At 38.6% G+C, this 23,190-nt stretch overlaps 1 protein-coding gene across 5 annotated transcripts in view; it reads right to left on the bottom strand.

The window, feature by feature from the left end:
- Positions 1-627: 627 nt before the first annotated feature.
- The window catches only part of CDK8 (cyclin dependent kinase 8), a 75,110-nt gene continuing 52,547 nt past the window's right edge, over positions 628-23,190 (bottom strand). The window contains exons 1-10 of one of the 5 annotated variants that reach the window (XM_032099473.1): positions 22,009-22,115; positions 21,138-21,195; positions 18,251-18,382; positions 16,219-16,362; positions 14,156-14,225; positions 13,056-13,128; positions 8,233-8,330; positions 6,785-6,863; positions 6,507-6,665; positions 628-1,915 (exon numbers count right to left, since the gene is read on the bottom strand). In XM_032099473.1, coding sequence (XP_031955364.1) covers positions 1,790-1,915; positions 6,507-6,665; positions 6,785-6,863; positions 8,233-8,330; positions 13,056-13,128; positions 14,156-14,225; positions 16,219-16,362; positions 18,251-18,382; positions 21,138-21,174 — 918 coding nt within the window. In that variant the 5' untranslated portion in view covers positions 21,175-21,195; positions 22,009-22,115 and the 3' untranslated portion in view covers positions 628-1,789. Of the gene's footprint in view, positions 1,916-6,506; positions 6,666-6,784; positions 6,864-8,232; positions 8,331-13,055; positions 13,129-14,155; positions 14,226-16,218; positions 16,363-18,250; positions 18,383-21,137; positions 21,196-22,008; positions 22,116-23,190 lie in introns of those variants that run through there. The other 4 variants (XM_032099470.1, XM_032099471.1, XM_032099474.1 and 1 more) reach the window with 4 other exon arrangements.

Genomic DNA, 23,190 nt, shown 5'->3' with positions numbered 1-23,190 from the left:
CATAAAAGCAGCATAAATTCTGCACTCAAGAGTTTCTTCTTTAGTTTAAAGTCCCCTGAATACTTGAACCTGTGCTCCATCCACTCAGATGGTTTTATCTTCACCTCAAACATGGTTTGCCTCTCAGGCTGGCTAACAATTTGGTTTTTGTTTTGCCCCCCATCGGCATCTCAGTGCATTTGGATGAATCACACCAGTTGATATTCACACTACATGAAGCACCTGCAGAAAAAAAATCCCGCGTGTATTACATATATTTATGTCAAAATCATGGTGTGGTACTACCCTCCAAAATAAGAATGAGCTACAGAAACCTCAGAAGAACTATCCAGACAGGAATGCCTCTGGATTTTGTAGATGAAGAGGAGTTGTCTGATCTAGGGAATGTCGCTAGTAGTAAACCCACTTTTAAAGTATCTCCAGCTGATCAGCTACATGGACAGAATAAGAGTAGTGACATTTTTTCTGCTTAAAGGAAAAATTATCCTTCTCACCAGTTAACAGAAGCCTGCCTTGCAAGAAAAATTCCCGTTGGATGCTGTTTCTCAGGACACAACCTGATACAGATGTATGGATGGGGCAGCAGGGTGTTTTCACTGATAAAAAGGAATACAGGCAAAAGTCATATGCAGATTTATGAAAAATAAATTTATTACATAACACCTTGTTTTAACAATGTTTGATTTTTTTTTACTCAGAATACTTGTGTCATTCATGTAAAATAGTTTGATACAGTACATTGTATGTAAGTTTTTCCTCATAAATTCTAAGGCTCTCCTAACACCTTGTTCCTCTGCAGTAGGAATGGCACCCCTAAACAACGTGCGAACATTAAAAAAAAAAAAAAATTAACTGAACAAAATTTAAAATCCACTACACCAAGCTGGTTCTCAAAAATCATGACAAAATATCTGAATGGATGCCGCACCTTTTTAGGAAATATCATTCATGCTTTTTTAATCCCAAAGCATGCTCACAAATCATTAACACCAACAGGAAAAAAATAAAACACTGTCTATGACAATCATTTTAGTTTGTTTGCTGAACCAAACATGTTTATATCAATGACAACATACTTATTTTACTATCAAATAGCAGCTTTAATACCAGTCAAGTCATAGATTTCAAAACAAAAACAAAAACTTACATTGGAAATAAATCTTTGGGACATTTGTAATTGCTGGGGAAAAAATGCAAACGCTTTCATGTTCTTAAAAAAATCTCATCGTAGCAATCGTGTCGGTCATGAAACATTGATCTAGGTGGAAAATGAACCAACCCACAAAAGTCACTAAAAATAAACGTCTATCAAAACTGTCTGAGAGATGGTTAGTTTGCTTTTTTGCCATGGTAACATATACTGTATGTTTCAAGTACCAGTTCAAAGATGTCGTGTACTATTGGTCAGATAAAGTTGTTACATCAAGAGAATTCACCACATACGACAACAAAAATGCTTGCCCCTAGCACATTTCACAGCTTCAACTGCTACAGACTGTCACTGAAAAAAATGCATCGGTCAGTCTGAACCATGTCAAGTAAACTACAGAAGTAGCATATCCACAACACAAACTGTGCTAGCAACTTTCTTTTCAAGTCTAACCCCAAAACCAGGTACAACGTGGGAGCCCCCACTCGGCCCTGTGGCAGGGGATGGGTCGTGGCGGTCGGACAGGTGGGAGGTGTGGTTGTACAGTACATTCTCTGGCCCAAGCCGGGCTCCTGGCACGCAGCCGTGCGGCCGGTCCTGCAGCATTAGCGACGGCGCAGCGACGGCACCGGGTGCAGCTCAGTACCGGTGCGTCTGGTGCGAGTACTGCGGCGGCTGCTGGGAGGTAGCTGAGTATCCCATGCTGCTCTGTGGCTGCGATGTGCTTGGTCCAGGGTTGGGGTAGGCAGCATGGGGGTTGGAACGCTGCAGGGAGGAAAGCACAGACACACGACCCTTTGTAACACGGACATCGCAAGAAAACTGCACCTACTGACTCGTTTCTTCACGAGGCACCCAGCGCACACGGCCTCAAAGCAGCTGCACTTCCAGGCTTCGTTTCACTTACTCTGTTTACAGCAGGTAACCGGCATCAGGAATAGCAGACCAGAAAGTGACAGGTGCCAGCCTTCTGTTATCCACTCTAATGGCCTCCTGTGAATCTTCACCCATCACAGTCATACCTCCAGCCAACCCTCCAGATGGCTACACTGCACCTGCACATGACACTGGGCTACCACCACTCATGGCAGTGGTCTTCTCCACTTGCTCCCTTCTCCTACCAAGATGGTAGGCTGGGGTGGAGGTCCAGACAAGGCATTACTGCTGATGAGCCACTCTGCCTTATTCTGGAGATTTTCACACGTAGAGGATATACTTGCCACCCTTTTGTGTGACCTAGGAGTACAGGCTGAGAGCACTGTGACTGGGCTAAGGGGTCATCTATCAGCAGCATTAAATACTTGAAGGAGAGTTTAAAAACAACAGCAACATGTTCCTCAGTGGAACCATATATTTCAGGGAAAAATGTCCTTAGATTGTGGCTTGGGAGGTTCAGGTGGGACATTGGAGAAGGGACCACTAAGGGACCAGTACAGCACTGGAAGAATCTGCCCACAGAGTCTGTGAGGTCTCTGTTTATGAAGGTTTTTAAGACTCAGCTGAACAAAGCCATGCTAACCCGAGTGAGTCAGAACTAGCAACAGCCCTGCTCCTAGTGGGAGACTGAGCTAGGTGGTTTCTAGAGGTCCCTTTCAACCAGAACTCCCACAATTATTTATTGAGTGGAGCATTCATCATTACAAGAAGCTCTCAGCAAACCAGCAACTGCCTACTTCAATCTTAACCTGGAAGTTATTATTTACTGATCATGTGTTATAAAGGAAAGAAGGACTGCCTATGAGATTTGCAATCTAAGTATCTGACCTCTTAGTAGCATCAAATGTCATTAAATTAACACGGTTTCAGTGCATTAGTGTGCTGGTTTACATTCATGTTAAGGTTTACATGCCCTCACAAACTTGGCAGTATTCAGAAACTGTGTAGCTTCTGAATTCTTGGTATCACAGGACATATTATGGTTTTTAGGAAAACTTCTAGAAAAGTTCTGGAAACTTCTCTAAAGTGACTATTCCAGGACTAGGGTATTGCTACTGAGACCTGAATAGGAAAAATTGTGGTGAACCAACACCCTGAGAAAGTAAAATATTAAGTGACAATATAAAACAAAAAAACCCTTTTTTTTTTTCTTGCTGTACAGCACTTAGAAGAGAAGCTATACCCAGGATGCTGAGATGATGGCAGAAATAAAAAAGGCATACTCTACTTGTTAACACACTCATAAGACTGAGCTAACACGTCTAGAGAAAAGAGGCAGAAATGGCTGGACCAGCACTTAATATCAGTACGAACAAACCAGCACTGCTGAACGGCACCATTAGCACAGTGACTGAACTTTGTGACATTTGCCTTCAGCCCTCAGAGAAAGACTAAGTCACTCATCAACAGAAGGGTCACAGCTCTGGGTCACCCTTCTCCATGTTACAAACACAGGATGTACTTCAGAGGGCAAAAATCTTGAATGTTGGTTTTGCCCGTGTGTGGCTCCTGTATGTAGGAAGCCATCACAACTTTAACCACTTAAAACTGACCATTCATTTCAGTAGTAAAGCACTCTCTGCATCCTGACTTCTAAAATAGATCTTATTTTAAGACAGAGGCAATGAAAAATCAGTTTCTTTCATGACACCCAAAGCAACAAATGGCTTTTGTTTAAGAACAAAAGTAAATATCCAATCCTTTCTAAATACCATTAAGCACCCAGAGGGTTATCACAAGCAAAAGCTCAGAGTAGTGGAATTGCTCCAGCCTGTTTAATCACACTGCCTTTGGGAGTGTCACATTGCAGATTTAAACAAGGAGGCAAGGAAGTCTGTGTGCCATGTGTCTACTATTTTTATGCATGGCAGAAAAGGATACAAGGTCAATGTGCCCTGCAGAGAGTAATTTGACTTCTGAGTGAATGTAGAAACTGTCTTAGTGTGCCTTGCCCAGGAGATGGCAATCCTTCTTCACAAGCCTTATATGGGGAATTTGAGCAAATCAAATGAAGAACAAAGGAACAGGTGTTTGATTAAAACAGAAGGCTGTATTGTAATGTTTGTTTGCCGTCTCCTCAAACGGCTGGATCAGAAGCAAAAAATGTGAGGAGTTTTTTTCAGGGAGACCTGAAACCATCAGTAGGAAACTCTTAACTGCTTTTGTTCTAGTGCTAGCAAGTTCAGGTCTCCTCTCTTTGATTATCATGTTTTCCAGACACCTAAATCAGAAAAAATCTACTGACTGCCTCTTTGCAAGGGTAGGAGGAAGAAGATATTTTTTCTTTGAAAACCAGGTATTTCCCCTCCTGGAGAGACAGCAAAAAGATTGGTCAAAAGTAGTCAAGTTACCAGTAAGAGCTCCTGAGACAGAAAAGCAGCAGTTGTCATTATCTTAAGGGAAAAGTATTCTGAAATTATGTTTGTCAACAAGGGCTGCCCCCAGCTGTAATTCCAGGATGGATATCTGAGAGTACAAAAATTTTGATGAGCATGAGCTGAAAACAAACCAATGCCAACTCCAGCTGAGCAATTTGAGTCCTCTGATTTGACAGCCAGCAAACTTCAGCTCTGGCTCACAGAACTACGAGCTGAAGTTTGTTCCAAATGTCACGATGCAGCAGCAAAATGAGGTGAAGGGCATGCAAATAGGGCACGTAAATGGGGCTCCCTGACACAGTACACACAACCTCTGGCATCAACCTCCTTAGATGTGTGACTCCACCGGAGGGCAAGATTAAGAAAGCTACAGCTCCATTTGCCTTCTGCTCTGTGTGTGTGTTTTTAAGAAGTGGTAGAAAGAGCCAATTAAAAGGCCAAAACAGCAATCGACTGCAGCTTGCCAAATTGAAAGGGATGAAACTCCTCTAAGAGTGCTTGTGATGGATAATCCTACTAAAAGAAAGATGACATTTATACTTAGAGGCACCCCACCCTGCAGAACTGTAGTTAAGGCTCACCACTGTCTCAAACAGCTCTAAAAATGTATCTTGTTCAAGGAGAATGACTTGCAAACTGATGTGTTATTGATGTCCTGGGAAAAACTGAACAAAGGCACTTGGGGACTATATGAAGGAGCTCACAATAAAGCTCTTGAAAATGATCTTATTTTACATTTTCATGGTGCTTTCAAGTTTTGGCCAATGCTGAGACTACACAGATTTAGGTAAGGATGAGTGTAATGCCTCCAGGCAGCTTCTGAGGCTATCTGGTACTCTGAGGAACAAACTCTGAAATGCAAGACTTCAAAGCCCACTGGTGGTTCATGGAGAAGCTGTATCAAACTGAAAGGCAAGTTGACAGCAGCAGCTTTACTCAGTTTCTTAACTCTCCCTACGTTTTGCTACATAAGCCCAGCTAAGTGGGTTTCCATTATCAGGGTCTCACATTTAGATATTAATCTTTAAATTAACTGAAAACATTGCCAGTAGTTTCCAACTTCCCCATCCTTTTGATTTCATCCAAGACTGTCTGCCAACCGGCTGCCTGTACTGTGCATTCCATGTGAATCAGTATGCAATAGTTCCTGCAGGCTAACATTTCCAGCAGCATGCCTCCTCTTGAAATCTTCTATTCCCTACGCTTCCAAAAATCTGCCATTCTCTAACTGCTCCTGTGAATCATTTGAAGTCTTCCCTGCTCCTCTTCTGTAATTTCTTAGCTTGTATTAACTAAAGCTTCTGTCCTTAACTCTCTCCTCCCCAGTCTCCAGTAGTAGCCTCATCCAAACCCAAAACCTCAGGTATCATTCCTTGGGATGACCAAGATATTCTTATACTCCAAGCTCTGATTTTTTAACGTCTGACCACAAGCGCAAACGTGAGAAGTTTTCATGTTTTCCTCAAGTTTCTTTTCCCAACGTGTCTCCTCATCTTCCTCATTCATTCACTGCCACCACTTCACCTATCTTCAGATCTGTAATATTTGGCTTACTCAACCTGGAATCTCCCTTGGTCTTCAAAAGAAAGATTATGACAGCATCATGCCAAGTCTTTGTCATCCAAAATACTGTTTCCACATCCATTTACCCAACTAAAATACTTGTTCAGATTCTTATTTCACAGCTTTTTTACTGCAATATCCTCTACCTCCTACAATTACAGGCTTGTTCAAGCAAGAAATGGCATTTTCAGGTGATACAGAGCACAGCATAACCGGCTTCTAATAACCATTAGCATTCCCTAATATGAAGGTAATAATTAGTAACTCTAATAATGTCTCATCTTAATTTCCTTACTGCTAACCTAAAGAGCATCAGGATATCAACAAACCATCAACTAAATGAATCTGAAAGAAAATTCGAAAGATGCCAAAAAGTAACTGTTAATACAGCGACATTTACAAAATTACTTTTTTAGTTTGAAGAAACAGTGCTCTAAACATGAAAAACAAATACACAATATGTGAATAAAACAAAATACCTGATAGTCTGAGGTCATAATAAGTCCACCTGAGGTAGTGGTAGGAGGAACAACTCTCACTTTTTTCAGTGGGGGTCCCTGTGTGTGACTGTTGTCTTGGTTCCCTGGATGACCAGTTCCATTAGTATGGTTATTGCCCTGCTGCTGCTGCTGGTTCTTCTCAATTGTTTAAACACAAAGAAAAATTTCAACTCAAAAGCAGTACATGATAGAACATGAAATCAGGAAATAGTGTAAAAGCCAGTGAAACATGATGATACTGTTCTTCTAGTACTTACTTTGTCTCCTTTATCATCTGGTTCTTCTTCTGTTAAAAATTCTCGTTTTGGGTAAGGGATTTGACAACCTGCAAAAACACTGTCCCCCAAAAAAGTCTATTTATCACCGTATTAGAACAGAAGGGTTAGACCTGTAAGATTCCCACTTCACCCATGCTAGTTTCAAGTTGCCTGAGCCATCACTTAATACCTGTAACTAATGGAGAAGCTTTCCCTGTCTGACTATCACCATATTCTAAGCTTAGTAAAAACATATTCACATTCAATTTTAATGTTCAGTTGACTCTTATACACTAACTTAAGCTTATAAAAAAAATAAATTTTTTGTTGGTTAGAAAGGTACATCACCTGCTAGGTATCTGCAAGGGCACAAAGAGCTATCTCACTACAGCTATTGTGTAATTCACAATCTCAGGATTAACTAAAAGTATTCCTGGAAACTTCACTGACTATTAATAAAACCACCTGGAAAAAAAATTTAAAAGTAACTAGAAATTTCACCTGTCAATTCATATCTCACGGTCTACATGGATTCACTACTGCTAGTGAAAGCTAATATTTACCTGCCCTTCATCAGTAGAATGTATTTATAATAAAGTCTCTGTACACCGGTTAGCAATACTCATTGTGTATTCACATCAAAATGTCAACCTAAACTTGAGGAAAAAAGCCAAACACCATTCTAAAAGCAGTTTCTGCAACAATCATTCACCTGACTTTAAATCACAGAGACAGGTCAGGAGATGCTATAAATAATTCCGTGGGTTTTAGTGAAATAATTTCATTTTTAATTAATTCCTTATAAGTATACATATTTTATAAATTCTTCCCTACAGAAGGGTAGAAAATCACACACAGGATGTACTAATAGCTTTCCTAAAAGGGTGTACAGTCATGCTCTCGGCCTAGTCTTTTGGAAGAGGGGCTTAATTTTTAATGAAATCATTCATTGTCCATACATTTTCTCCCTTTTGTAAATCTGCCTGTGCAAACAAAAAAGAGGAGTGTCTACAGAAAATGGATTTAAGTTGTTAAGGATGACAGCACAGAGACACAGAGTTGACTTTCCCCACCCACTGAATTTACAACAAAGGCTAAGACAAAAATGTAAACTAATTAGAGACTGTCATCTGGCATTCTGGAGCAGAGAAGTGGACCTGCGGGCACTTAGCAGTCGTCTACCAAGATCTGTAGCATGCATAATCAACCTGTCAGTGAGTAACAAGATTAGTGCTGCAACTAATAGGATCAAAGTTCCATAAAGCAAGAGAATTAATAAAAATACTACTTAATTTTAAAAACCATGAATGGCATTTTACTGGTTATAGCTTTCTTCGGTTGTTAGACAGTATTTAGCTCAATATTCACAAACATACTTAGGGCAGAGAGAAAGCACAGCTCTAAAGCGTCTCTGAATGCACTGATAGGTTAATAAACCGACCACTTACTCAGATGTGGGAAGAGGATCTTCCAAGAAGTAAGGATCCTGCATAGCCTGTTCTGAGGTAATTCTCTTTATTGGATCCATAGTGAGCAATTTCTGAAGCTGAAAAAAAAAGAAGGTAAAAACCTTTACATTACCAAAATCATTTATAGAAACTTCACTGTATTCCTGGAAGACAAGACGATACAAATGTGTCTGAACTCAAAAGCCTAACCATAAATGGCATAACCACACTCTTCTTTCCTGTTAAAATAGCAACTTCATTTCCTATCAAAGAACACCTATTTTCACTTGCAAAGCTCAGGACACTCAGTTCCAGTCACAAGTGTCGTATCAAAACATTCGGAAAGTTTCCACAATGTACTAGCAACTTTAATCAGGAAATAATTTGGGCTGGAAGGGCCTTTTCAAGGTCAGTCAGCCCAACCACCTGCCATGGGCAGGGACACCTTTAACTAGACCAGGTTACTCAAAGCCCTGTCCAGCCTGACCTTGAACACTTCCAATGAAGGGGCATCCAGAACTTTGTGTAAGCTGTTCCAGTGCCTCACCACTCTCTGAATAAAGAATTTCTTCCTAATATCCAATCTAAATCTACCTTCTTCGATTAATAAAGCCATTCTCTCTTGTTCTATCAAAAAAATGCTCCTCTCCAGCTTTCCTGGAGACCCCCTTCCAAGTACTGAAAGGTGCTCTAAGGTCTCCTGGGAGCCTTCTCTTCTCCAGGCTGAACAAACCCTGCTCTCTCAGCCTGTCTTTAGAGCAGCGGTGCTCCAGACCTCTAAGCACCTTTATGGCCCTCCTCTGGACACAGCATCCCAGGTGGGGTCTTGTGAACTAGGAACAGCAGACCATAAGGATTTTATTTAGCTCTAGTGCTGAGCTGCAGTGATGCATTCTTAAACTATGTGTTTCTCATTCAAAAAGTCTGGTGTACATGCATATACTTCTCTCCAGCAGCTGTGTGGAATGCAGCTGTGCTGGACAAGCAACATGAGATAACCTGTGAGTTTTCATGTTTCACCAATACAACACAGTGCCCAAGGCAAAACTACACCATGACATACTGTCAGAGACAATGGTCTTTAAAAGAAATGCTTCACTTTCAACCTGTAGTGGGGTTTTTTAAAATTGTGGATCTAACAAGAAACTACATATGTAAATAATATTAATTTAAATTTCCTGTTCATACTTTTTACAGGATTCATACATTCACCTTTTTAAAAAGATCCAGTGTCATGATCTAAGTCTGAACCGGTCATCTCCTTTCACTAGCTATTAAGTGAGCATTCATAACCACAGTGCAAATCTCCACACTTCAAAAGCTGAAGTTAAGAAAGCACACTTCCCCCCTCAGCCTTCTATTTTGACGGCATGGTTAAGAACGTGGTAACTATGATTACCACCATCAGTACAGTTTTGTTTTTCAAATCATCCACAAGGACTCACAGTAAGTTATTTCAGCTCTTTGAGTCTACGTGAAGTTTTTATAGAATAGCATGCTGAATGAGCCAGAAAAGGCAAAACATGACAAAGAACTGCCAACACACTGAAAAACACAAATAAAAAGCACTGCAAGATTCTAGCATAATTTCTGGTGCCTGGATTCTAGAGCTGTCCATCACATGCTGACAAGACTTGGTCCTGATCAGCCACACAAAAAAGAAATCACAAATAATTGTGCAACCATTATCCACCCAGGGGATCAAAACTTTGGTTCTGCCCCCTTGTACAGGTGCCACACAGAAGTGAACCTTCCTCTTATTATTACAAATATTTTCTATTTTAAAAACTGCTTGATGTAAAGATCACCTGGCTAAATGACACAATAAAAATGCAGTAAACTTCAAACATCATCAATGAATGGGACAATCACTACAGTTCATATGGACCAAACTAACCACGTGGAAGATCAAGAATCACTAAATTAACCAGAAACAGCAGCTGTTTTCCATTCTCTAGGGTGTAAGTAAGTACGAAAAAAAATCAAGAATGTGGAAGTGGGAAAATAGTAAGCTGCAAAAGCAGGAAGGAGCCAAAGTTTTCTTAACACATCAGTACTGCATGTGAAAAGGGACCATGTACATGAATGTCTGTAATGAGGAGAAAAAAACCTGGTTCATTCAAGTTGGGAAATCAAAGCATTTTATTTTTGTCACTGACAACAATCTCTGGATTTATATATTTTAAGACAGTAGATTATAAACAGCGTTTTAATCTGTTCTGATGCAGAGAGTAAGAGGAAAAGATACTTGTATCTTAATAGTTGTGAAAGGGTAAGATCTTGGAACACCTCTGGAAGAACTGGTAACCAAGAAATTTACTGAACTTGTTCAGACTTTGCTGTAGAGGCCCAAGGCATTCATCTGCAGTTGAGTTCAGCCGCAAACAACAAGAGCAGAAACCTAAGGCACATTCAAATTTTGGCAGCTCATGAACAGTATTTTAAGATGTTCTTCTGGGAAGCTCAGGTTTTTTAAATAGGATCCAGTGAACTGTTCTGACAGACAGCAGTGAGCAGAAAACTGAGAAAATTCTATTACAGTTAATGAACTTCACAGTACTTCTCTCACATCCAGATCTATGGGAGGTACAAAAGAACACAGCTACATCCACACTACTGAATACCCTGACTGCTTTTTAGCTCCCTTGACACTGACTGACACCATCCAAATTGCACAAAGCTCCCTCTCTTGCCATCAGCTGTGTTGAGTGAAGGTGGGTGAAGTACCAGTTGAGGAATATGTTCAGTCTGGGGTCCACATCCACACTCCCCTTCTGATCCTGTTGTTCAGCACTAACAGATGTAACCAAGGATGGAAGTGTGCCAGTGGTCTGGTAAAGGACAGCATTCCTTGACTCTGCATTTTAGCGCAACCACTGCTTTTTGGTACAAACATGCTGAACACGTTCACACAGTTACAATCCCCTTGTGCTACAGAGAGAAGAGAAAATGCTGCAGTAAGTGTTTCAAACTATTTTCATCTGACTATCTTATGTCTAGTTTTGTTGCTCCATTGAAAACAATTTCTAATCTTGCAAGACAGAGAACACATGAGAAATTTCAGACTGGTTTGGACAGAGCATGCACAGCTTGTAGGAGAAGCTAGTTCATTCAGGGAAAGTCTTACTATGGGCCTCCCTCAGAGAGGATTGGTCTCCTTGCTTACGTAAACATCTCTAGTTAATTTCACCAACTTTTAACTTCAGAGAGCAGAGACACTTCACAGTAAATGACGCCGAACAGTACAGCTGCAATCATTACCTGATTCAGCTGGTTGTACTTTGGGGTTTAATCCGAACCTTAAATATATGCTCTATTTTAGACTGGCTGAAGTATAACTTATCTGCTTGAAAACCCCCATCCTCAAGCAGTATGCCACAAGAAAAATACTGCATCAGATCTGGTCTGACTGAAGGATAAATTCCAGAATTTATATGGAGGGAAGAGTATGGAATAGAAAAGAGACAGCATCTTAAAAACCCCTTGTGTCTGATCATCTGGGAAGGTACAGCTTCCAAAGACTTGAGCAAAAGCCACGTGGCCCTCAGACACCCAGGCCTCTCCACCATCTTCTCCCTTCTTTCCAATTTGTTCTTCTCACCTCCAAGAAGAAAAATCTTCTCCTTTTCCTCCCTCACTCCCATCGACCTCCCAAATAATCTATTTACTTTATCATTCGAGCCTGAAAACATTTAATCTGAGTAGGAAACATCAGGATAAGGAGGATGAACATTCAGAAAGACTAGACACCCTTAAATTCTTTCTTCTCCATACATAAATACATATATAGGCTGTCTTGCAGCAACTTAAATGTTCTTTAAAACACGGACAAAAAGGCTCAGTACTGTAATTTCTGAAACAACAAAAGACAAGCACTTCCAGGGCTGAACTAGTGCATAATTTTTACTGGAGTCTTCATAAAAAATGTTACACATTCTAGAGAGAAAAAAATGTTGTAAGGGTTCTACGAAGTATTCATAAGAAAGCTACAAAGATTAGTGAACTAGGAAGACTTTTAAAATTTTCCAAACTACATGTCCAAGTCTTAAGTCAATTTTCTTTTTAAGTCTGTAAGATGCAAACTTGTATCGTATCATAGCATGGTTTGGGTTGGAAGGTACCTTAATGACCATCTTGTTCCAACACCCCTGCAGTGGGCAGGAGCACCTTCCCGGCTGGTCCAAATCCCATCCAACCTGGTCTTTAAACTCTTCCAGGGATGGGGCATCCAGAACTTCTCTGTGCAACCTGTCCCAAGTGCGTCACTATCCCCACAGTCAATAATTTCTTCCTAATATACAATCCAACTCTACCTCCTTTCAGCTCAAATCCATTACCCCATGTCTTATCACTGCTTGTCCTTGCAACAAGTTTCTACGAATGCTCGCTTTACATATTGAAAGTCTGCTCTAAGGTCTCTTCAAAAGCTTAAAAATGAATATTAAAAAAAAAAAAAAAAAAAATCAGGCATATAGGAATTTTTTAAAAGTAAAAAAATAAGCTATTGAAAGTATGCAAAGCAGCAAAATAGCTACGGGTTGCAGCAAAACTGCAAATATAACTACAGGCTAACATGACCTAAACACAAAAACTTCACAATTACTTGATACTGAACCTAATCCAGTGAATGACACTCAGAATCATTTCATCAATGTGAGAAGGTAAAGTGATTTTTGCAATTTTCAGATTGCGGAGTTCAGTTATTCCTAACTTTATTTATAAAGTAAAGTTAGTTACAGTGGACTTGACATCAGCTCAACTCTTACTTCAAACATCCGTAACTTATACAAGGGATTCGATTTTTTATGTATGCACAAACTTACCAAGTGGAATGCCTTACTATCTGGTTTAACTTTATGTTTTTCCATATATTTGATAAGGCTGCAGTTGGTATACCTAGAAAAGGAAACAAAAATTTTATTTCTAATATGCAAATCATTGATACTGTAAAACTTCCTTAGTAGCCACAAAACATATTAATAAGAACAGCTTAGTCTCCCTGCAAATCCAGTAAGAAGGGAAAAACTACAACTACCAACACCAGAGACTGCTTGAAAATCAGAACTGCAGAAAGGCATGTTTCCCTCATATCCTTATAAAAGCACATCACATTCACACAAAAAGCACACTTTTAACCCACATGCAGACAGTAAACTATCAACTGGATCTGAACTGCCTGTTAGCAATTTTACTATTACACTGTTTGATTCTGTATATTTCTCATGACAGTAGAGATAAATACTGAGCCCATCTGAACACTCTCCTGCAACCTCCAGTTTGCTACAAAAGCATTCATGAATTTACTTTTTTGGAAGAGAAACTTAAAAAAAAAAAGGTTTCTAAATGGTTACAATAGCATGGCAGGTGCAAGAAAGGTATGTAACTGTACAGCACAGAAATCACGCAACAGGGTGGCATTTTAAGTGCACGTATTAGCCTGTGGCAATGTGACAGCAAAGCTGAAGGGTATTTTCTTCTTTAGTCGTCATAAGCTACCCTAGACACCAAACCTGACAATTATACCCACTGTTTGCTGGAAATGGTGTAAGGTTACCAGACCCCTTTCATGCAGCTATTACAGAATATAACTGCCAGTACCACAGGTTTGGGAACAGCTGTGCTTTAACACACTGTGCTTTGCAAACTTCAGAGCTGCGTGGGGTCTCACTGGCATCACCTGTTTCACACCTGCTACCTTACCCTTTACAGGCTCTCTGGCTACTCTTCTGAGCCACATCACCTCAACAGGCCAAGTTCATCACACGGAAACAACTTTGTTTTTCATTTTGCACAATCTTAAGTCATAACGATTTCCTGGTCCTTGTTTGGCATCTACATAAAAAACAATCTGAACTACAAAAAACTTAAGAGTAGGAAAGAGATATAAAATATGCTTGCTTAAGCAAGCTCATCTGAGACTTACGTGTTTCTCCGGAAATCTTTCATTAAGGTTGAATGTTCAGGCATCTTTTTTATGTCTTCCCAGTCTTTATCTGCAAAGCAGTATTAATTATTTTTTTCCCTTTCTCTCTGAGTAAAACAAAGCATTTCCAAGTATCTCCACAGCCTTGATTTTTATTCTTTTTTTATTCTGCTTCTCCAACCTTGCAGTTACTTAGGTCTTTGTACTCTTTGGTTCCTATTCCTTCATCACCTCCTCACAATAAATCATACCAACACCTCAGAGGTTCCAGCTGTGTGCTGATTAACTCAAGAACTTGAAAAAACAGATTCTAGCTACAGTGCCCACTAAACAACGCCGAAGAAAAACACATCAGGCCTTGTGCCTGAACCCATAAGGACCGTTATTTAATTTATTTAGACACAGCTGTGATCTCAGGACAGGAGTACACAAGACTCCAGCAAACCCTGTTTCCTCCTAAGGGATTCTCTGTGCTGACAGCACTCTTAGTTACAGAAAAATGCCCACAGATACTTCTGCAAAGTAAGAAATACTGCTAGCCAACAAAAAGTTAAGAAAAAGTAAAGTCTGCATGATCAAATTAAAGAATAATTCATCTCAATGTAGACCAAGGCTGAAATGGATTTAAAAATAAAACAAAAAACTCACTCCCAGCACCTAGCCTCGAATGTCTTAAGCTCTAACTCTTGAAAAGGCTCTGTGGGCAAGTAATTTGGTTCAATTCAAATCTTTACTAAGTCTGATCACAACTGCAGAACACTGAGTTTAAAAGCATTAAATAAACAAAGAAATAAATCAGAGATAATTATTTAATTGTTACTTAGTTAAGCAAAATATTCTCCTCTTTCCTATCCCAGAGACATGTGAAACTGTTTCAGATATGGCAAGTGTCAATTAAAATGCAAAAAATATCGCTCTAATTGAATGAAAAGTATTCCTTGGTAAGAACCTAAGATCTCCAAAGGTCAAATGCAGACCATCAGAAAGGATTCATTAAACCAATCAGAAAACCAAAATAAGACTATGATCTTTTTATGTAAGCTGTAAAAAACCAATGTAAAACCCAAATGAAGTAAGAACAGCATAAAAGGGTAAAATTCTAGTTCAAAAGCAGATGAGGACAGTACTGCTTAAAGAAGCAAAACTAAGGACACAATATGCAAAGGCAACATTTCCGTGAATCTCATACAACAGTACAGAAGCAATGAAGTACATACACACAAAAAATAGTCAAAGGCAAAAATAAGAGCATGTTTAATAACAGAATTCTAGAACCACACAAACATACAGACCACAAAATTAGTGTGAAAGGAAGAGGCAAGTCCAGAAAAACAATAAAGGAAAACATAATTAACAGTGAATGGACAACAGCAGGAACACAAGCAGTGAGGAGAAAGATAAATAAAAAGTAAAAATAAGGCCCCTTTGACTCTGACTCCTGCGATCATGTGAACACTAGAAGACAAAGTATTAACTGAAGCAAGGCAGCTTGCAGAAAAACAAGATATGATCAACACTGAAGGGAAAATGCAGCAGGTGATGTCCACACGGTAATTTGTTTTGGTTCATGCAAGCAGTTCTTTCTTCCAGTTTAGAATAAAGAAATTTTCTCTATACCACCAGCCTTCCACCAGGGGGGAAAAAAATTCAATACCCTCTATTACTTCCAAATGCTATGTTTAATTTAGCATGAGTTAAACAAATGCATAATATTCACTAAAAGTATATAGTTTTGCTTGGTTTCATAAATCATCAGTCGCCTTCCAAATCAATAATCAGTACTGATGAAATGCTGAAATAGTCCTTCTCATTTTTAATCATCCACCATTAAATACAATCTTCTAAAATAATAAAGCATTGGTACACATATATACAAAGATAACCCTATCATTAATAAAAGGGCAAATATCTAATTTGACCACTAGATTCTAGATTTGTAACTCATGAAATAAAGATTGTGTTTGAACAGCTTTGTTGCTTTGATCAGCTGCTACCTTCACATGCAAAGAAAGCAATACAGATATCTTTCTTTGAACAGCGGTGATAAAAAATACAGAATGTACCTGCAGGAAATCCCATTACATTGAATATTCTGTCCAGCTGGTCATGGTGATAAGGATTACTAGTTTTGATATCTTCTTGTCGACAATGGAATATTGGCTCTGATGTTAGCAGCTCTGCAAATATACACCCTATGGCCCAAATATCTTTAAAAAAAGGAGAACAGAAATAAAAAAAAAACAAAACAAAACAACAAATGAATCTTTCCAAAAGCATCTGGATGAGGCAGAATGTCAGTGTTTAGCTTATCAAGAGATAAGGTCCCTGCATTGAAAACTTCAAGTTTCTATTGTAGAAGTGCAGTACTTGTCAACTTTTTCTATTAGCTATGGATTGAGGTACCCAATTCAGTAACTACACAGGAGCTGAGACAGTATCATACAAGTTTTTGTGGGGTTTTTAAGTGTAGCTACCATTTAACATTGTAAAAAAGTTATTTGGTTAAGAAAAAAAGTGAAGAAAACTATTGGGGTGACTGTCAACGCACAAAACACAAAGAAAAGCCAACCAGCATCTTGCCCATTTGCTGCCACACTGTCCTGACAAAGAAATGCGCAACTGCTGATCAGCCAAGTGTAAGTAGTATTAAATGACCCCAAAAATACAAATTGAAAAGTAGTGGTATTGGAATAAACCAAATGCTATCTATAATACCCTGAAAGAGAGGAACAAGCAAATTGCTTGAAGCCCACATACCTCACAACTTTTTCATAACATTTATTGAAAAAAAAAAAAACCAAAACCCCACAACCTTTCTTTTAACTGTTGCTTTCCTATCTTATAATCAGATAGCCTGAATTTTCCCAGCTGTTTTCTCAATTTTTTTCTAGTATATACAAATGCAATTTTTAACTCAAAGTAATGCTAGATTGAGCCTTGAATGAACAAGGTCATAAACAAGGACAAAAGCAAATAATGCAGACAGCATAACCCCACTACTCAGTGTTTTTACACAGTCATTTTTTTATCTGCACTGAAAAAATTATGTATGAAGGGCAATGACTGCCCATGCAGTTTCACACACTGCAATCAGAAGAAATGCCAGTAAAGTGAGGGAAGATGCAAATACAAAAAATTAAGCAGTTTAAAGGAACATATAAAAAATGTATCTGATCTATAAAAGAAACACAGTATTAACAGAAAAGTAAACAAGAATACATTTAAGGCATAAACATGAGAACTGCTGACAGAAACACTGATATGATCTTAAAAAAAAAAAACAAACCAAGAAAACAAAAAGATTGAGTTCTGAGGAAGCCTTTCAGGTTACAGAAACAACAATACAGTATGCTGACCTACAACCTCTCTGTCTGTGCAAAGCAAGTGGAGTAGCTGCTGGGGAAGTTATTTCCTCCCAAAATTGGTTTCCAGCCTCTAAGACATCTTTTAAACCAGCCAGAAAGAGAAAAACCTCCCAGTCCTTTTCCCTACAGTCTCTGTCCCTTCCATAGCAAAGCTGATCAATCCAGTAAAGATGAATCTCCCTCCAGTTCACTGCTGCGCTGTTCCCCCTGTTCTACAGCCCACAACAGCTCTGGCCATCTGTCATCTGTCTTTGAAAAAGACACAGAGAGGCTAAAATGCAGCTTACTTTTACAGCTTAGCTTCAGTGCAGCCACTATATTCTCCACTCTGTACATTCCTTATTTCATGTATTTATTACACTAGGTAATAACCTCTGCAATAAAATTAATGCACTGTGCCTCACAGTCATCCTAATATGAATTCTACTAGCAGTTCAAAGCTGCTTCCATATTTTTTACTGCCTCTAACAGCATTTATGAAAGCCTTGTGTGAAAGCCACAAACTAAGACTGCATGCAGGGCATTTGGAGCCAAAACCCAGTAATAGATTTCATTTCTATATATGGCCTGAGACCACACTAAACAATTTGTCAAAGATGTATGTTTCTTCAAGAAACAAGTAATGTACCTTTAACTCAGCTACTGTCCTCTGAAAAATTTATCAAAGCTTTAATATTTGGGTACAGTTACATAAAGAACAAAATAGTACATTTTTGTCCAATTTACTTACCAATAGCTTTGGTATAATGCCTTGCTCCAAGAAGCAACTCTGGAGCTCGATACCAGAAGGTTACAACTACTGGATCCAAGTCTGCTAAAGGCTTCAGAGGTGAATTAAATAATCGGGCAAAGCCCATGTCAGCTGCAAAATTCAAAGAGAGATGCTTTAAAATTTGAGGGAAACTAACAATTTTCTTTTTTTTTTTTTTTTTTTGAACAAACTGATTGAGTTTACTTGTTAGCACTATCATCAATCCTAAGTAAAATGCAAAGGCGGACTGTAGCAGATATGAACTCTCTGAGCAGATTTCCTTTCTGTAGAAGTTACTGGATGGCATCACCTATGAAGTATATCATTATAAATCATTGCTAACATGAGTCATTTCCAACAAAGAATTAACCATTGTTCTGAAGAAGTGCATCAACTCCTCAGGACACTGGTAAATCCTGACTCATTTTACCTGATGTTCTCTGGTAAAATACTCCCATTATCACAGGATGTTTTTTCACAAAGCAGCAATTTTTAGTGAGCAAAATGCAGAGTCTGCAAAGGTTAGAATGATTTATAATACATACGTGCACATGACAAAAGCTCCCTCCTCATGAAGTTAGCTGTAGCAAGAGTTCCTTCACACAAAAAACAGCAACTAAGCCTACAGCATCTGCCTCCCTGCTGATTTTCTATCAAGGTGCATTTCCAGTATCAATATACCAGTACTAAATACCATTCAGGCTAAGATTTTAAAGTTTTGGTTGTGGGCATTATAGAATTAAAAACTGCTTTTTAGAATTGGTAGTATACAACTGCCTAGAAAGTTGTCTGAACTACTAAATATAAGTCATACAGAAAAAAATGGGCAGAGACTAAAATATGCAGCTTCCCCCCCCAAATTGCTTTTCTGACCCAGCAACCCCCAAATCCCAAGACAGTGACCCTATCATCTAGGGATATTCACATGCTGAGAAAGACTTGAATGAAATGAGATGAATAGCCACCCTGAGGGAAAAGGACCTACATGCTATAGCTCACTGAGGGAAAACTGCAGTGTAATAAATATGGGTCTCTAACTTGACTACACAATCCTTAATTATTTTTTCATATGCATTCCTATTTATGACTGCTTTAATGTATTTAAAAAGAGAAACATTTTACAGTTTTCTACATTAAAATATCAGTTACTCAAAATTGATCAAGTCACTAATAACTATGAATAGTAAGGAAAATTGTTGGCAGAAAGTGAATTTATGACCCAAAATTACACAGAAAGCCTATAAAAATTATTTTAAGTTAAATACCAGTTATGTATTTTTTAGAAAAATTAGTTACACTGGAAAAGTGGAAGCCCTTGGTATGTGTATAACTTCTGCATTCTTTTACTGCTGTGGCAATCTTAAGAAAATAAGAAAAAAAAAATCTACATTTTGATAACACACTTAGAAATCCAAGGTTCCCCTCCCTCTTTCCCCACTGGGAATGGATGGCTCAGAGGACCGGTGGCCCAATACAGAATCTTTCACCTGTCCATTAAGAGAGTCTGATTTAATTTAGTTGTTTACTAAGTTATTCTCAAATTAATTCAAAACTATAAATTAAGAAATAAATGGGTGGTCTGTGTGCAATTACTAGCAAGTAGTTGTGTACAGCAAATATCACCACCACTGTCAAAAGTGAGTCCAGAGGATGATCTACATTCTCTGTTTTGGAAGCAACCCTCCATGAAGAGTAAGGTAATATGAAGAAATTTTCCCTTCTGTTGTCCGTGCTGTACCTGTTTTCTATGCAGACCTCAATCCCTGTCAACCTTAGAGCTCAGAAAGGCATTAAAAACTTTCAGAGCAGGATCTGCAGAAGCATTCAACCTTGGCCCATCGCTCCCTGGATTCCAAAGGGCAAGGGAAGGCCTAGAGCAGCACCGAACGCTCCAAGAAAATCCTACCCTGAATCATTATACTAGTGATTAACAATATAGTTCAGATAAACAAAACAGTAAGAGAACAGAGCAACAATGCAGAAGAATAATCTCATAAAAGAAAGCCAGAGGGAAGTGAAATAGATGAACTAGCTTTAAAAAACCCTTCCAAATGGGGCTGCATTACCATAACAAATGTAAGCAGGCTGTGCATTAGTAGTCTGCTATTACAACACTGCCATGATAATGCACAGCCTAGTACAGTTTATTATTGTTAGACTACTGTTAATTTTTATTTATGTAGTTAGTTTAAAATAATTGAACTTCTACAAATTATCCTCTCACTGCAAATAGTAACTCCCACCAGAAAATGTTACAATAGTGTGGAAGTGTTGGGTTCTTTCTAATCTGGTACACCTCAGGCTAAGCATTTAGCACTAGCTCTCACTCAACGTTTTGGATGGATTTCTTTGTTCTCTGGACTTTAAAGATCCCTTGTGTTTATCTCCAAGGGATCTGCCTATTCTTTCAAGAATATTTTGTAGGCTAAATGCCATCTTTGATTCCTATAAGATTTAAGGTTTGTAGCAATGAGTAGTTCCCTATTTAGTTTTTTATAAGCAGCAGCAAGATGTCATGGCATTAGAGGTAAATGGAGGAACTTTTAAAATCCCATTTTTCTCCTCCTTTCCTCCTAGGTAGCTGTCATCTTTAACCCCACATCAAAATCACCCATCCCACACAAACACCCACTTAAGCAAAATATAATGACATTTTCCACTTTTTATTGATGAGGCTACAGCATTTCATTGTCAGAACTGGTACATGGGGCTAATATGATGAAGCCAGTCACTCAGAAAACAGCATTTAGGCAATGTGCCCAGGCACATACTGGTATTACAGTGACTACTTTAGGTGGTACAACTGCACCTTCAGAACATTCTAACTTAAATGCTACACTGGGACTTATCAAAGATATAAACATACCAATTTTTACTCTTCCTCGCTCAGGACCTTCACCCATAACTAAAATATTAGCAGGTTTCTGTGGAAAAAAAAATAAATATACAATACATATACCACGATAAACCTAAACATTAGTCTCTGAAAAGTTAGTTAAGCTTTGTTTTGCCAGTTTTAAACCAACTTCGTTTTGATAAAAATGACAAGTTTCTCTGTCACAGTAACGCTGTGCAAAGACCCAGACACAGGCTCTCCCTGACTGCATCTTCCTCACGTTTCTTCTCGGCGTGGCTGTGCTCCAGCACCACATTCCCTACTGACACCCTGGTGTCTGTCCTCAACACACGTGAGCTGGCAGCCACCGAGTCGCTGGGATTTCTATCCAAATTGCCCTAGATCCTTTCAGTGGGAGTGGGAGGCAGTCCCACTGCTGCCCACCACCCCCAACACAGGGATGGGAAGCCAGCTCTACACCATGTTTTCCCCAGGGTTATTAAGCACATTTACAGACACATTGTACATAAAAAATATACAAGTGAGATACAGATGAAACATTATCATTATCACTTGATACTGGAGAGAAAACTCATCTAAATTATTCCTATTTACAAGTGTTTACCAATTCACACAGCTGCAAAACTGGAAAGCATTGCCTTTATGTTATTTTTCTGTCTTCCCTTTGTATGTTTTATTATGGAGGCAAGTTAAAGAACTGAGCTAGAGTTCGGCTGGTTAGAAACATGACAACTCACTTCATAATCCTCTATTTTCTGCTGTCCTGTTTCCCATAGTCCATTCTCAGCATCTGTAGTCAGAGGATTTCTCAATTCCTAACACAGTTTATATAATGAAACCTGCAGTGCTTATTTTAAGGGAAAAAAGTAAAGAAACTCACAACTAAAGCTGATAATGTATGCCAGACTTGTTCTCAAATGGAGTGATTTAGATACCCATTCATTCTGTAAATCCTGGACAAAACAGGGACTCCTATTCAGTTGTGACCTGTAAGATTATAATAAGGCTGAGTTACAGCTCTTGCTTTGCTTTTCCAGTTTAAATTGATCTGAAGATAAAGAGTACCCCAGCAAAACAGTTTAGACTACCTAAAAGTTAACACAGTAAATCCTAATATCTTAATGTGATGTCTTAAACACATTCTAGGATATTCTCAAGCCTTTCTGGATCTATCAGGCTCTAATGTAAACACATGCAAAGAGGCAGAAGACCACAATTCAATTATCAACCTAGAAGTAATTCTTATTGTGTAAAAGAAGGTACAAAAAAATTACTAATCCAGCAAAAGATTTCCTTGAGAAATTAAATTACTGTTGTTTACAAAAGGCTACAAAATGGATTTCTGAAACTCCACAATCCATGGACAAAATATGTAAAAAGAATCTGAGGTGTTTCATTTCTGAGAACAGGTTAAGGATAGAGGATGTTATCAAAATTTAAGATATATTCCACTGTCTTTCCAACAGCAGTAAGAACAGATCCAACTTGTGCTGTATTAGCGCTGTGATTTCCAGAATTGTCCCCCATAGCACCACCACCCCTTTTTGGTTTTTTTTTTGTTTTTTTGTTTTTTTTTTTAATAAAGGCATACGCTCCAGGTAAGTATTGCTTCAACGTTAAGAAATGCAGTATGTGGGCACACAGCTCTCAAAGCATTCCATTTAGATTGCTTCTACAAAAATCCTAAAAATAAACAAGCAACATACATCTTTAAATTCAGAGTCAGTGCTGAACTTTATGGCAATTCAATCTGCTAGGTATAAAAACCACATCATTTCACCACAGAAATCTTTCTATTGCTACACAGTGACTCAAAGAACAAATCCACATCTTTTACAAAATCTGCTTCAATATATATGGGGTGTTAACAAGCTACACACCTAATTATTATGTTTTCAGTAGCGTTAACAATACATTACACAGGCACTAAAATTTTTCAGATATATTATAATACATGGATATAATATATAAAGCACCATTTTTCCCCTGCAAATTCACAGGTTGATAATATTCTACAAAAATGCTTTTAACATCCTCATGATATTTTCACCTTGAAATATTT

This window comes from Corvus moneduloides, chromosome 2 (assembly GCF_009650955.1).
Source record: "Corvus moneduloides isolate bCorMon1 chromosome 2, bCorMon1.pri, whole genome shotgun sequence".
In the NCBI taxonomy this organism is placed as follows: Eukaryota; Metazoa; Chordata; class Aves; order Passeriformes; family Corvidae; genus Corvus; species Corvus moneduloides.
This window is presented reverse-complemented; position numbering and strand designations above follow the sequence as displayed.